At 36.8% G+C, this 15,528-nt stretch overlaps 2 protein-coding genes across 3 annotated transcripts in view; one reads left to right on the top strand and one right to left on the bottom strand.

Moving 5' to 3' along the window:
- LOC125237093 (neutral alpha-glucosidase AB) overlaps positions 1-6,161 on the top strand; it is a 39,949-nt gene extending 33,788 nt beyond the window's left edge. For both annotated transcript variants that reach the window (XM_048144050.1, XM_048144051.1), the window contains exons 16-21: positions 405-541; positions 1,857-1,969; positions 3,000-3,157; positions 3,817-3,930; positions 4,920-5,029; positions 5,775-6,161. In XM_048144050.1, coding sequence (XP_048000007.1) covers positions 405-541; positions 1,857-1,969; positions 3,000-3,157; positions 3,817-3,930; positions 4,920-5,029; positions 5,775-5,985 — 843 coding nt within the window. In that variant the 3' untranslated portion in view covers positions 5,986-6,161. The remainder of the gene's footprint in view (positions 1-404; positions 542-1,856; positions 1,970-2,999; positions 3,158-3,816; positions 3,931-4,919; positions 5,030-5,774) is intronic.
- A 5,005-nt stretch (positions 6,162-11,166) lies between these two features.
- Positions 11,167-15,426, bottom strand: LOC125237162 (zinc finger protein 345-like). Its single transcript, XM_048144144.1, has 3 exons — positions 15,193-15,426; positions 13,705-14,186; positions 11,167-13,228 (listed from the first exon to the last, which is right to left on the bottom strand). Exons 1-3 carry the CDS (start codon positions 15,197-15,199, stop codon positions 11,519-11,521), a joined length of 2,199 nt encoding a protein of 732 aa, XP_048000101.1. The 5' UTR covers positions 15,200-15,426; the 3' UTR covers positions 11,167-11,518.
- Positions 15,427-15,528: the final 102 nt, after the last annotated feature.

Raw genomic sequence — 15,528 nt, forward strand, 5'->3', positions numbered from 1 at the left:
GTTTGAATCACGGTAAGGGCATTTATTTGTGTGATGAGCACAGATATTTGTTCCTGGGTCATGGATGTTTTCTATGTATATATTTATCCATACTAATATTATAAATGGGAAAGTGTGTGTGTCTGTTTGTTTGTCCGTCCTTCACGGCAAAACGGAGCGACGAATTGACGTGATTTTTTAAGTGGAGATAGTTGAAGAGATGGAGAGTGACATAGGCTAGCTTTTTGTCTCTTTCTAACGCGAGCGAAGCCACGGGCAAAAGCTAGTATATTATATATATCGTTGTCTGAGTACCCACAACACAAGCCTTCTTGAGCGTAGCGTGGGCCTCAGTCAATCTGTGTAAGAATGTCCTATAATATTTATTTTATTTTATTTATTTATTTTTATCTTTGAAATTACAGGCGGGAGCATTCCAACCATTCTTCCGTGCTCACTCCCACATTGAGACTAAACGTCGCGAGCCCTGGCTGTATGAACCTGCCACCACCGCTCTCATACGCGACGCTGTGCGCAGGAGATACGCCCTCATCGACTATTGGTAAATAAAGTGTTTGTTTGTCCGTCTTTCACGGCAAAACAGAGCGACGAGTTGACGTGATTTTGTAAGTTGAGATAGTTGAAAGGATAGAGAGTGACATAGGCTTTTTGTCTCTTTCTAACCCCCCCACTTCCCAAAAATGGGTGTGGAAGTTTGGAGCATTCCAGAAGCCGCGAGCAAAAGCTAGTATTAACAAATAAAACAGATTTAAATGACGGTTAGTTTCATTAGACTTATATTGACCGGGATACCTTTTTGATTTTTATTGAGGGCCCGCTATTTCGTTTCGACGCATCACCCCGTTTCCCGTGATCATGATGCATGCAACTGCGTTGAAATCGAGACCTCAATCTTCTTCTTCTTCGTGTAAAGGGATCAAGTTTGACGACCGGTCTGGCCTAGCGCGTAGTGACCCTGCCTGCTACGCCGCGGTCCCGGGTTCGAATCCCGGTAAGGGCATTTATTTGTGTGATGAGCACAGATATTTGTTCCTGAGCCATGGATGTTTTCTATGTATATAAGTATTTGTATATTATATATATCGTTGTTTGAGTACCTGCACCACAAGCCATCTTGAGCTTACCGTGGGGCTCAGTCAATCTGTGTAAGAATGTCCTATAATATTTATTTATTTTATTTTATTTTTAAGTAAAACTAAATTTTGGTTTGCCAATGCTTAGCCACTTCAAGCCCTCGAGGGGTAGCCCTGAAAAGAACTTCAGTACACGTTGTTGAGCACCGGGGACACTTGTTTGGGGGACGCGGGGGCCACAATCGCAGAGTATGTCCCCATGTCGCCCAATCCCCCATTTCTGGAGATTATCCTTTGATCGGCCCAATAAAAATCAAAAAGGTAATAAAGGTCTATATCCCGGTCAATAGACATAGACATCATTTATTGGTAATAACATATTACAGGTCACAATTGGTACTTATTTCTACATATCTTATATCTACTGTACAATTATTGCATCAATTAAATATTAAATTTATTATTATTAAATTAAATATTACATTATTCTTTACAGTCAATAAATTCTTTAAAGTTGTAGAAGCTTTTCTTGATGAGCCAACTTTTCAATTTATTCTTAAATGAACTAAGAGTTTCAGATTTTATGATATATGCTGGCAGCTTGTTGTAAACTACCGGACCAGAAACATTTATAGTTTTACCGGTTTTTTTTATTTTATGTAAAACTGTTTTTAACAAGTGCGCATTTCGGGTGACCCATGCAGATTCATCGCTTCGCTTGCCGTACGTAATATAAGTCTAATATAAAAGAGGTTCCTAATAACTTTTTAATTCTTGTTAAAGGTACACTCTCTTCTACGAGCACTCTGTGGACGGTCTGCCCATCATGAGACCCACCTTCCACGATTACCCCGAAGAAGAGGAAACCTTCGACATTCAGGACCAGTACTTACTTGGTGAGTGTAGTCTAGGGTTGCAAAAAAACGGTTTTTTTTCTGGCTTGAAAAAAAACCGTGAAAAAAAACAGTTTTTTTTCTGGAGTATGTTTTTTTTCTAAAGTACGAAATCTCAAAATTTGAAAGTAGTTAATACTTTTATACGGTTTTTTAGACTTAATGTTAACTATTAAACGAATTTAATCGAATAACTTTAATTTCTGGTCTTATAAAAGTAACATTTACGAAATCTGTAGTTGGTAGTTATCACTTTTTACTGTTGGCAACACCACCGCCGCCCCACGCTACACGCAGCATCGGGGATTCCCCAACAAACGTTTGTATACTGAATGTTAATTGAATTAAAATTTACGTTATTGTTATTGAAACACGTTACAACTCACGAAAAACCGTTATTGTCGTATTATTTGTTCATCTGAAAAAAAACCATTTTTAGAAAAAAAACCAAGGTGCTCGGTTTTTTTTCATGTTTTTTTTCACAATTCTGAAAAAAAACATTTGGTTTTTTTTCTATTTACAACCCTAGTGTAGTCACAGTATAATAAAGAGTACTATCGTACAGTATGGCCACTCCCGCTCCCCGCTGACAGTGCCGCCCACCCCCTCTCGGTTACCTCACAGTTACCGCCTGTCAAAAACGCGAACAGCCGACCTGTCATATTTCACTGATACAAGCATGGTACGCGTTCAGCTACACGAGCTTAGACTGTGTGCTTGGAATTGCGCCTCTTTTTTTTATGGGATAGGAGGCAAACGAGCAGGACACCCGAAACACCAGAAGTGTTGGAGGTGCGTTGCCGGCCTTTAAGATGGGTGTACGCTCTTTTCTTGAAGGTCGTATCGGTCCGGAAATACTTCCTCTTTCATATTTTTGCTCGCCAGTGTCCGAGGTGTGGTGTAGCGGAAGAAAAAAGTTATACATGTCTTATCGGTATTCGGTGTTCCAAAAGGTCTCAGGTTCAAGTCCTGCCAGAACAGTACATATTCAAATTTCCTTTAAAAAATACTAAACTAATATTATCTTTTCTAGGTGACGAATTCCTAGTCCGCCCTGTGACTGAGCCCGGCGTTACTAGTGTCAAAGTGTACCTACCCGGGAAGGCAACCCGCACCCTCTGGTACGATGTCGACTCGTACCACGCGCACGCAGCCAATGGATACTTCACACAGGACGTCAACATCGCTAAGGTACGTACTTATCTAGTGTATTCATAACCATACATTCTGTAAAAGAAAACGTATTGTTGGTTGTGCTTATAAATAGTATTGAACATTAAATTAAATTCCGATTCATATTTAAAAAAAAAGACTGCTTAGTTATGTAAGGTATATTTACTTTTAGATTAGTTAATTTAATTTTAAGTACCAATGGGTTCTGTAACAGGATATCCTAGCTCAGCTCAGAACCCAAAGGCTTGTTTCCCCACTGTATATGTGTTTTTAAGTTAATAAATATTTCTATATCTATAATTGATTTCCGAGCTCATATAATCCGGCAACCATTCAAATCAAGGGTGAACAGTCATCTTCCGGGCGAGCGAGCTCCATCGTAGGCCACGTCTTTGCCTTTGGCTAGTCTGTGGCCAAGATTAAGCATTTATTATAATAATAAGAAACGACAGAGAACAGAATATAATAAATTTTTGCACAAGATGAAAAAGTTTCGCTGCTCATTCGGTCGATCCATAAATTGACTAGCACAGAAACTCATAGTTCGCGCTTCGCATTCCATTGGTACGCGGTTCCTTCTTTCGGTCGTAAATTTTAGCTCATAATATATTTTCGATTATATGTACAGAAAATCATGTATTTATATGTTTTTATCAAGAATCTATCATCGTTTCTAGATCCCCGTGTACCAGCGAGGCGGCACCATCGTACCGCGTAAGGAGCGCGTGCGACGCTCATCAGCACTCATGGCGGCCGATCCTTACACTCTAGTTGTCGCTTTAGACGCTAACGTGAGTATTCTTACCATCGACTTTATTATAAATAAAGCCACACCGATGCTCTACCTACTCAAACCTACTGAATCTAAAGATTCACCTCACGGCAGCAGTGACAGAATATTGAATCTCTGTTAGATTAGCAACTTTCCGTTTATGTTCGAAATGGGAGTGTATTCTGTGCATTCTGCAAGTGTGGCAACAGAATTCAGATCGATACTCGAAGCTCTTTTGCTCGAACAATCCGCCTTGGAAAGAAAACAAACTCATCTCGCGAAAGTCAACGGTGGCAACGCGCATGTGACACTCTTTGAGTTGCAGACGCCCATAGGTTACGGTGACCGCTTTCCATCAGGCGGGCCGTACGCTTGTTTGCCACCGACGTAGTATAAAATATATAAAAGTCGCGAACGTAGGGCTATCGAATCTCAATTTGGAAAGCGATATTTAAGGAAAGTTTGGGAGTGTATTATGTACGTAGTCGCCGCTTTACGGCCCAAGCGCGTCAGCGAGCGGCGGCTATTTGTCGAGACACGGCGATGGGATTTTTCATTGTCGTATGGCTGCCGCTCACCGCTGTCGCTTAGACCAATGTCGTGGCTGGGCCTTTAGTATGCGTCTAATTGTCATTAATATATTAGTCATAATAACTACATGTTAAAGTTGAAACAATATGGAGCAGATCTGCTCCTATCCATACGAGAGGTTAAGCTGAGTTTAGACGTGCAAGTTATTGCTGCAAGTTTTGAGACGCAACTATAGGTAAGAGTGAGTGGCAAATATTTACATATCTTTCTTTCATGTACTTCTGTTTCAAAAATTGCTGCAATAACTTGCGCGTCTAAACTCAGCTTTACAAATGGGTTTACCAGAGTTTATCACTCCACACCGCTTCGAATGGAATCAACCTACACGACACTTCGTAACAAGACGGGAATGTATTCTGTACATTGTGTTATAGTTTGTGTCATGAAGGAAATAAATTAAAATTTGTTCAATTGCAGAATTCTGCCCACGGCTCGCTGTTCATTGACGACGGAGAAACTTACGAGTTCAAAAACAACAAGTACATCTACGCCCACATCGACTACGAATCCAGCGGCATCACGTACTCGTGAGTATTGCTTCACTTGACTGTGTAATGACATTTTAAACGATTTGTAGTTGAAATAGGCTAGTTTCCTATACTTAAAATAAAATATTTTATGCAGTGCACGAAATAAAGCACCACATAAATAGAAGAGAAATATGGACAGTAGTTATGTTTAAACATTATTTCTGTTTAAGAAAGAGAAAGATATAAAGTAAATAAATTGACCGTGACGTCACTCCTCAGTATTTCATAGTAAATCCATATTAGCAATCGTTTTGACAGTTCTTAAAAAGAAGCTGATTTGACTAGTAGGAAACTAGCCTATTGACCCTTTGACACATTAATTGCCATGTATTCATTATCCAACAAAACTGCTCCCCTAACAGACAATATATTAAAACGAAAAATACACAAAAAACTGTCATCATCTTCTAAAGTTTCTAAACTCATCGTCGTTTTACTCCTGATTGTTTTTGCAAATTACTAATTTGATTTGATGAATGCACTGCTAGATAAAAGATGCATTACATCAGAAGCTGATTGATATCTAAAACCTTTATCTTGTATGACTATCACCCTCCTACCGGATTGTCCGGTATTTGAATAAAGTTCAAGAGCCCACCAGGCGAGATCCTGGCAGTAGACGTGTCAATGAAGCCCTAAAATATAAGTTTGCTGGTGTAAAACGACGTTCAACTTTCAACAACATATTTTTGTCTTGGTGATATAGAAGAAACTGGACATAAATAGAAATGCTCTTTTCCAGTTTGGTGGATTCTACCAACTACCCCACCCGCTCCTGGGTAGAGCGTATCGTGATCGCCGGCATCAAGGCGCCGCCTAAAACCGCCAAACTCATACAGGGTGACAAACAACTCGCTCTACAGATGACTCTGCATAAGGGCAACGATGTCTTAGTTGTTAGAAAACCGGGCGCGAGCATGGCGCAACCTTGGAAAATTGTTTTCAGTTATTAGAGACTGTTGTATTTATAACACAACGCTAAAATCAACATTAACTTGACTTTTTGAGGTTATGTTACTTTATAAAGTGTAATTTTTGTCGTCATTTGTCCAAAACTGCCAATGACAAATAACTTGCTCTACTCTGCATAAGGGCAGGAAACACGAGCATGGCGCAACCTTGGAAAATCGTTTTTCCCCTCACTAGCTCGGAAACACGTGTTTTGTCGTTTAATACCAGCGGGTAAAAACGCATTTTATCCACTAGTGGGTAAAGTAATTTGGCCTTGAATAAAGTCTAAATAACTGCTTTAAATTGATAAAAGTAGGTGAATCTAGTAATAAAGATGATTTACCACCTGTGGAACTACTTTTAGCTGTTAATAACTTTCGAGAGTTATGTAACATCTATAGAAACATTCTTACCGTGAATTTTGGAGGTTATTTACTTTTTAGAGTATAAGTCACCCGCCTAAAACTGCCAAAAACATACAGGGTGACCAACAACTCGCTTTAACAGGTGACTCTGCGTAAGGGCAACGATGTTTTAGTTGTTAGGAAAACCGGGCGCTAGTATAGCACAACCTTGGACGATTGTTAGATACCTTAAGAGTTATAAAACAAAAATAACAACATTCTTAAGATTTTTGGAGGTTATGTTAGTTTATAGAATTAACAACTCAAGCAACTCGCCCTACAGAATGACTTTAAGGCAATGATGTTTTAGTTGTGATAAAAACCGGGCGCCAGAATGTCACAGCTTTGACGATTGTATTCATAGTCTTCAAATTCAAGAGTAATAATATTCAGAACATCAACAATTTAACCTGACTTGGTCAAAAGTTTGTAGGCTGCTGGGGAGTAATAATTTACTGCCCTATGAGATTTGTAAGTGTAATAAAATCAACAGAGCCAGTCGAAGATAAGTTAGTACCAAATTGGCAAACTATGTAATTATTTAATATTGTCTTCGGTTACCGCGATAGTTACTCATGAAATAAAACTATGGAAACGGATTAAATCGCGTATAATGAATTTAAAATTCATTCCGACGTTTCGAACACTTTACAGCGTTCGTGGTCAATGGGTGACTGAGGAAAAATTACAATGTGTACAATGTGCAAAAGCTACCCAATTTGTGGACATGGTTCGTTTATTTTTTGTAGTTAGCTCTCTGAAATGTTTTTGCCCCAAGTCAAACAGAGAACACTCTCCAGTGATAAGATAAATCTTGTACTACCAGTCATTTTATTTTGTCTATTTAAAAACTAGGCATTTCACTAAATAATGCCAGTGTAGGCAATTTGATTAAGTTTATATATACACAGGTCGCAATTGGCGATCTAATAATATACAGGATGGAAAAAATATTGGGCCCTGGGGGAGAAGTACCTTAAAATCTTTTATATAAAGAAAACTTTCTTTTATCTTTAAGACTTAATAGATTTAAACAAATATCTACTGAATATTTCTCGTAAGGGAAATAAACTAAAGATTTTAATGCACTTTCCTTTCAGGGACCATGAATATGTTCCACCCTGTATAATTCTTGTGATTTCTAACTGTACGTGGTTTTATATGTAATTAGATCAATATAGATACTCCGTATTTAAAATGTATGTACGCAGTTTTTTATAGTATATGTATGTACATGTTATTTCATCACACAGTACAGTCCTGTACAGTTATATCTACGCACTAGTTTATGTGAAAAAAATAGGAAAGATTTTATGCTTATAATATTACAATAGTCTTTAGATATTTTTGTTGGTGTAAGTTTGTACTTTTGTAGATGTAACTAAACTCATCTGCACATATGCTTTAATTATAAACTTTTAGCATTTTACTATTGCGTGCGTATCTAAATAGAATTTTCTTCTTGAATATTTTGTGTTTATGACGTATAAGTATTATAAATCGCTAATATCACTGAAATTTGAACCGAGATAGTAAAATGAAATAAGTTTATATCATGTCCAACCTTTTACAAATAATATCTACATTTTGACTATTAAGGTGCATTAGGGTAATTCCGAATGGCAGAAATGCTCTGGTAATTCCGAAAGGGGAATCTTGATATGATGGAAATAATGGTGATTTTTGTGCGACTTTCGAAATTACCCTAATGCACCTTATTTCATTAATAATTAATAACGGTATGATCTACCACAGATTCTTAAATTGGTAGTGTGTATAGTAGTGATAAAAACATACTAAAGGCATTAAAAAATTATAACCAACTTCGGAGCTGAAATTAATGTTCACTTACTGGTTACAAAATAAATGATTTCCCACAATCTCCTTCTGTACAAAAATAACATGAAATCTGTTATGGGATATAAAACCGATTTTAGGCGTCTTAGTATTTTCTTGACTATGGTCACAGTATAATAAAGAGTACTATCGTACAGTATGGCCACTCCCGCTCCCCTCGGAAAGTGCCGCCCACCCCCTTTCGGTTACCTCACAGTTACCGCCTGTCAAAAACGCGAACAGTCGACCTGTCATATGTCACTCATACAAGCATAGTACGCGTTCACCTACACGAGCTTAGACTGTGTGCTAGGAACGGTCCTCTTTCATATATTTGATCGCCAGTGTCCGAGGTGTGCTATGGTTCTACCTACAATCGTATTCGTGAAGTTCTCTAGCAAAAGGTAACACAATGTACCAGTTACTCGTATACAGATGATAGCTTAGCTTAACCCTTAAATGCATGACCTTGACAAATATTTATTCAAATTTGAATTTTGACATGCTGTAAATAGTCAAAAATGCATGTTGTACATATACATCACTGTGCATTTAAGGGTTATATCATAGATATAGGAAGGAAGGAGATTGGACATGCCGGGCGATCTTGAATCCACACACACTTGAAGATGGACGCTCCTATTGCGCTGTACACGCATCCTTTCCATGTCTGTGTGCATGCGAACGACCAGTGAGTCGTCTCATCACACACACACACAACCACAACTGTCAGTCATGACCCAATGAGCTAACAACTGAGATATCACCGGCAACTTTCGTCTAGTATTATACTGTTAGCTCTTGAGGTCCTTATAGTAACTTTTGCTAGAGAACATCATTTAGTGAAATAAATGAGATGCGGGAGTCACAAATACTGAGAAGGGAGGTTTTATCATGTTTTGTGATAATAAATACGTTTTTTGAATATGCAACAGTTTTATTTCTCCTTTATATGTCTATTTAATATATACATTGTAAGGTGGATCGATTATTTACAATCAAAGACATATGTAACTCCGTATAGACGGATAAGGTCTAAGAAAATAACGTACCTCAAAGCCATAGAGAAAAAGGTACGGTGGCCTAGATGGCGTTACCTTTGGGGAACGCTCGGCTAGATGGCGCTAATATCGAGGGTTTACTGGTGAAACCCGATAAGTTGAGCAAACTAGTTTTTGAAATTCGAAATATAATTTTCAAATGTTGTTAACAATATCGGGCCAAATTTTAACACATATCAAGCTCAAAACAAATGTCAAAACTGAGGTTCAAAAGTTTTAAGCTTGTGTCGAGAGATGGCAGTCTGCACTGTGATTACGCATTTTACTTTGACAGTAACTCTCTATAATACTAGATCCTCTTTGTTTACAACGTAGCGATATACATCGCTATCGGTAGTTACTCAGCTGTTCTATTTTATTTGTCAAAGTATGATTCATACTGGTGATTCTAGAGAAGTGATTCTAATCCAAAAAAATTGTATAAAGAAAGGCTCTATCACACTGACGATTTGCGAGTATGTTAGGGCCTTTACTATAGCCATACTTAACAAGATCTTCCTTAGAATGTATTCTAAGTATTGTGAATTTTATTAGTATGACCATCTTAAGACATTTTTTATTTACAATTAACCCCTCGTATGCGGCCTGTCAATTTTGACCATTGAAATAGTGACCTTGACATTTAAAACAATAAGTTAAAATTCCCACGCACGGATCCGTGTCTAAGCATACGAGGGGTTAATGTCACCACGACCCGGAAATCACCCTGTATTAAATAATATGGCATTTGTAAAATATTTTATTTTTTTAAACACTGAATTATTTCGAACCAGCCGAAGTAAGTACTTAAGCAATTTACATTATTCAGGCACATATTTTACATATAATAATCCAATAAAAGCTAAAGGTAATTAAAAAAGACAAGATATCTCAAATAGAACTGGCAGGGCTAAACAAGATGCTAATCGTTCACACTATAGCGCATCGCAACTATCTCTTTCTGTCGTACGAAGACGGAAGAGCGATAAATAGATCACGACATCTTGTGTACGCTGACAAGATAAAAAAAAACTGTGTATTAAGATATTTTTGAGCACCTTGGCCTTTGCGATATATTTGATACGCAGAAAAAATCTATTACAATTAGCTTTCATTGGATCAAATTTGCGAATACGTATAAGACTAGCTTGACACTTAATTTAAATAAAAAACACTTAAATATTAACTTAAAAAGTCCCTAATATACTTTTACATAGCCACAGGTGTAGAAACAAATATAACTTACTGAAATATATTATAAGTAAGGCTACGTTTCCACCAAAGATGTGCTCTTTGATAAGAACTAATCACTCACTAGAGTGGCACTCAGACCTTTCTAACAAATATACATCCTGGTGGTATTACAAGAACTCTCTTTCTTATAAAATGAATTGGAGGGGGACTACCGCTTGAATATGAGTTGTAAATTGTTATGCTTTGACTTTGAATGATGTGTCGTCTCGTTCAAATCAAGATGTGTGAGAAAACAGGACAAGACTTCTTTTCTTTCAAGCCAGTTCTTTTTCTACCAAGTTGTTATACAACCTAGCACGTCTCTAGTGGAAACGAAGCCTAAGAAACCTGTAAAAAAACCGCTGACGCTTCAATCCCCTATTTGACCTATAACTAAAAATTTGTTGACTATCTTTGTGATTGAGTAGAACCATACAAAAAACCTTACTCGATTGATATAAGTAATATAATGTTTAGGACCTGTACTGTTTTTTAAACCTGTGGCATTCTGCCGTGTGGAACTAAAATGGGTTGATGCCTTTATAAAATAGGAACAAATATTCTGGATAGTCTTAACCGTGTGGAACTAAAATTTTGGGTTGAAATAGTGACCTTGGTATTTAAAACAGTAGATTAAAATTCTCACGCACGGATCCGTGTCTAAGCATACGTCTTAAGCGAGTTTTCACATTATCCGATCCAATATCCTATAAATTATAGGCGCTGACTTTGACTTTTGCCTTGACACCCTTTCTACATCCAATATCGGATCGGATAATGTGAAAACGCTCTAAGGTGAAGGGTGATGCGGCACTAGAGGCACTTCTGATATTTTCTTAAAATGGATGGCATAAATTTTTCAACCCTTTTAGTTCAACACGGCAGTACTAAATAAGCAGGCAAGATAAGGCTACTTGAAAAATATCCTACTAGGCGTGTCTTCATTAGGAAACTCGATAAATGGGTGAGTCTGCTTATGTTCCAACATACTCTCTTCGCTAGGAAACTTTTCCCCGCACACTTCACAAGTAACTTCGACCCCGGAGTTCTTCAGTCTTCTTTTTCTTAACACTTTTACTTTGAGACGCTTTAATTTCATCCTGCTTAGAAGTCGATTCATTATTTATTTTACCGGTCAACAAGTATTCCTTCATATTTGAATGCTTCGCTGATAATTTATGCTGTTTTAGTCTGTTCTCCGACGTACACTGATACTCACAAATGAAACATACATATTTCATATCACCCGTATGAACTTCAGCGTGTGTCTTTCTTTTTTCAGGAGTAGCGAAACGAAAATCACAAAATTTGCACGGATATCTTCTATCCGGAGAATGTAGCCTCATGTGTGAAGTTAAAGCGTTCATGTCTTTGCATATTTTCCTACATTCTAAACACATTATACCCTTTTCTATAATGTCACTGATTTCGGGCGTTTCTGTATTGTGATGAACTCGTCTATGTGATGTGAGACCTTTCTGTGTTATGAAAACTCTTTGACAATCTGTACATTGGAATTGTAGCTCTGATTTGATTTCTCTACTATGCTTTTCAATCTGATGCCTCGCCAGTTTGTCTGCCTCATGGAACTGTAGTTCACATTCCTCACACTTCCATGCTTGTACTAGTTTAGAAAACGCTTCTAGGACATCTAAGACTGATTGGCCTTCAACTTCAGGATGTGATGTCTTGGTGTGATTAGCAAAATCTATTATTTTAGGGAATGTTTGCTGGCAATGCGGACAAATATAAGGCTCTTTATGATCATCCATAACATGTGACTTCAATTCTGATAGATCAGCACACGTTTTAGAACACATGAAACATCGCATCTTCTTTTTGCCTTTAACAATTTCTGAAATAACTTTGTACTCCATCAACTGTACTTTCTGATGTATTTGTAAATGCTTGAAGAGCTCTTTAGGCGTGTTATAGTCTGTGGGGCAAAATTTGCATGGGAACTTCTTTTTAGTGTGAAATCGTTTTCTATGTATTGTTAATTCTTCTTTATCTTTAAAATTCTTCGCGCATGTATTGCAGGGGTAAGTTTTTTCTTCGGCAAACAGGTTATGGGATCTTAGACAAGTTTCCATACGACTTCTTCTTCTGAAAACCTTTCCACAGGTGCATTCATAACCTTCTTTCTTAACTGGTTCTGCAGGTTTCTTTTTAAGCTTTATCTTTTCAATTTTAGTTTTGAGACGTTGCTCCTGTTTCATTTGTTTTTTAAGTTGTGTTCTGTATTGTTTTTCAGCTTTTAATCTGTTTAGACGTCTAGTTTTCTGCCCTTGAATGACGCCTTCGGCTCGTTTCTCTATAGTAGCATGGACGGAGAGATGATAAGTAAGGGCCTTTTTAGTACTGTATCTGTTCACGCATTTGGGACATTGATGTATCTTTATTACGTCTACCTTTTTCTTTTTAGCCTTTAAAAGTCCGTACGCCTCTTGCTCTAGTGTCAATTCATTTCCTGTGATAGAATTTAGTAGGAAATCATCATATTCGATCTCATTGGGTAGGATCTCTTCTGGATTTCCGATTTTTGAGAGAGGGACATTGCCGCTATGTGACATGGGGTGTATTTCCATGACTAGTGTCTTTGTGGTCTGCGACTGTGTGAGCCCGTCCTGCGGGTTGGTGATGGTGGATGTTGTGTTGATCACTTTATTTGAGATTAGATGAGTTTCTGTTACTGTTAAATCTCCTTCTTCTTTCACGGTTAAGTGTGGATCCTGAAAATATTTTTAATTGAAGGATTAATCTTCTATATTCGAAAGATAAATGCAGACCATGGATAGCACTACCTGCAAGGACTATTAAGAATCAAAAAGAACAGTTCAGCAAACATTCATGTCTTATTGGTGGGTGGGCTTCTCATTTCTTCCACTTGGCCTAGTCAAGATTTAATATAAGAAAGTTTTTTTCCAATAAGATAAAACTTATGTTGTGTATGCTAATTTTTAAGTTGTTGTATGTCTGATACCAACAGTAGATTTTTGATGCAGTTACCTCTGATCAAGAAAATTAACAGTGTACTTAAAATAATTATATTTGTAACATTAGCTACACACCAACATGTAGAAGACAAAAAATCCTAAGTGTAAACCTTTTGGAGTATAATCAAGAAAAAAAATGCTTTGCAACAAAAATACAATAAACTGTTGTTCAAATATGGATTATATTATAACAATTCTTTTTTAATACTCACATCATACTCTTCATTCTCATATTTAACGCTGACCCCATCTTCCTGCAGACACGCCTCCACATTCCCCAGCGCCTCCACATCATTGCTGTCCATACTCCCAGTCTCCATACTCCTAGCCCCGACACTCCCGTCATCAAAGTTCGGAAAATCATATGATATCATCGCATCATCCACCAAACATTCCTGTTTTACTTTTTCTTCCTCTTCCGGATCTATTATAGGCAATATTGAATCTACTTCACTTTGTACTTTAAACTCTTCTAATATCTTATTCTCTATGTATTTCCGGAAATTGACTTCCGGTTCATGTTTAACTTCTAGTTGGATGTTCTGATAGGGGTCTTCTTTTTCTGTTTTTAGTTGTAGAGCTACATTGTGTTCTTCTATGACTATGTTATTGTCTAACTCCTCCTTTATTGTTACACCATCGGTTAGTTGGTAGTTTGAGTCGGTTTGGAGGGTATTTTCTAAGGCCATTGAATCTGTAACATAATGGTATTTTAATTAATAGCTAACAGACAAGGAGATTATGATTCAAGTGCAAAAATAGGGAATTTATGTTTCAACCCCTGGAGTGTTGGCCATTGACTCCCGATTGATTAAGTGAATTAAATTAAAAATTTCATATTGACATAAAATCACAATTCTAATAATTTTATTTGAAAATATGTATGTCAGTCAAAGAGTTATAGTACATTATGACCCAGATTGTCAACATAGCTACATAATTAAGTAAATGATTATAAAGAAAATGAATAACAGACAAAATTATAAGAGGTTTCTTACACAAATTGACTAAGTCCCACATCCCAAGGTAAGCTTGAGAAGGCTGGTGTTGAATACTCAAGAGAATGAAGTATAAATACTTTAACACATTGTTATCACACTAGTGGAAGGAAATAGTTTCACCTCTTCCAACAGGTTTAAATAGCATGCAAATTTCATAAACAAAAAAAGTTTTTGGAATAGTCATAGAAAAATATTAAAACAATATTAGACTTTTTAAAAATAAGAAACTATTTAGTTTAAGAAATCATCCTGTATTATTCAAGATGACACATTGAAGTTAAAGGAAATAAAAATAATCTTATTGGGATCAAGTTAAAAAAAGGAAATAATAACAATGCATCAACTCAAATATAATAGGTAAGTACACATTACAATAATAACTGGCATTTGGCCTGATTGTTATGCAAATTTGTATGAATGTTTAAGCAAAGGAGAATTAATATGTAAATTCCTATCTACACCGCGCAGCTAAGTGTATTTACTGGCGTATCAAATGCACAATAACAGGTTGTACTGCAGTATTTACAAACAGAAAAAATATCGTGAGGCATTCCGCAAAAAGAAAATTTAGTAGTGAAACCTGATACTAAATCAAACCTAAACATCCTCAATTACAACATAACTACATAATAAAATTGTTATCAAGATTGTAATAAAGCCAATTATTTGTTCTGTTATTATTCAATAACTCACAATTACCTTCCATTGCGAAAAGTACTATATTCCCAGCATGTATAATTTAGGATTCATACGCTATCCCAGGTGTCGGTCTGCCGATGGTAAGTAGGAGACTCTTCTGTTCTAGCTTCCTTTCTGCCTTTGAGCACGAAAATTGAGCAGTAATTAGAAAAGCGATCCATTTGCAAGATCAACACCACTCCTTCAGCGAACAATAATTAATTTTGACAGATTGCAAGTTCAGTATTGCCAGGAATAATTTTTCAACCCTCTCCAGTAGTATTTTTGGTACTCGACAAAATACTTGGTATTTGTAACAGGTATTTCAGTTACAAATTTTGATGTAGCAACAAAATA

This window comes from Leguminivora glycinivorella, chromosome 20, assembly GCF_023078275.1.
Source record: "Leguminivora glycinivorella isolate SPB_JAAS2020 chromosome 20, LegGlyc_1.1, whole genome shotgun sequence".
NCBI classification, from domain to species: domain Eukaryota; kingdom Metazoa; phylum Arthropoda; class Insecta; order Lepidoptera; family Tortricidae; genus Leguminivora; species Leguminivora glycinivorella.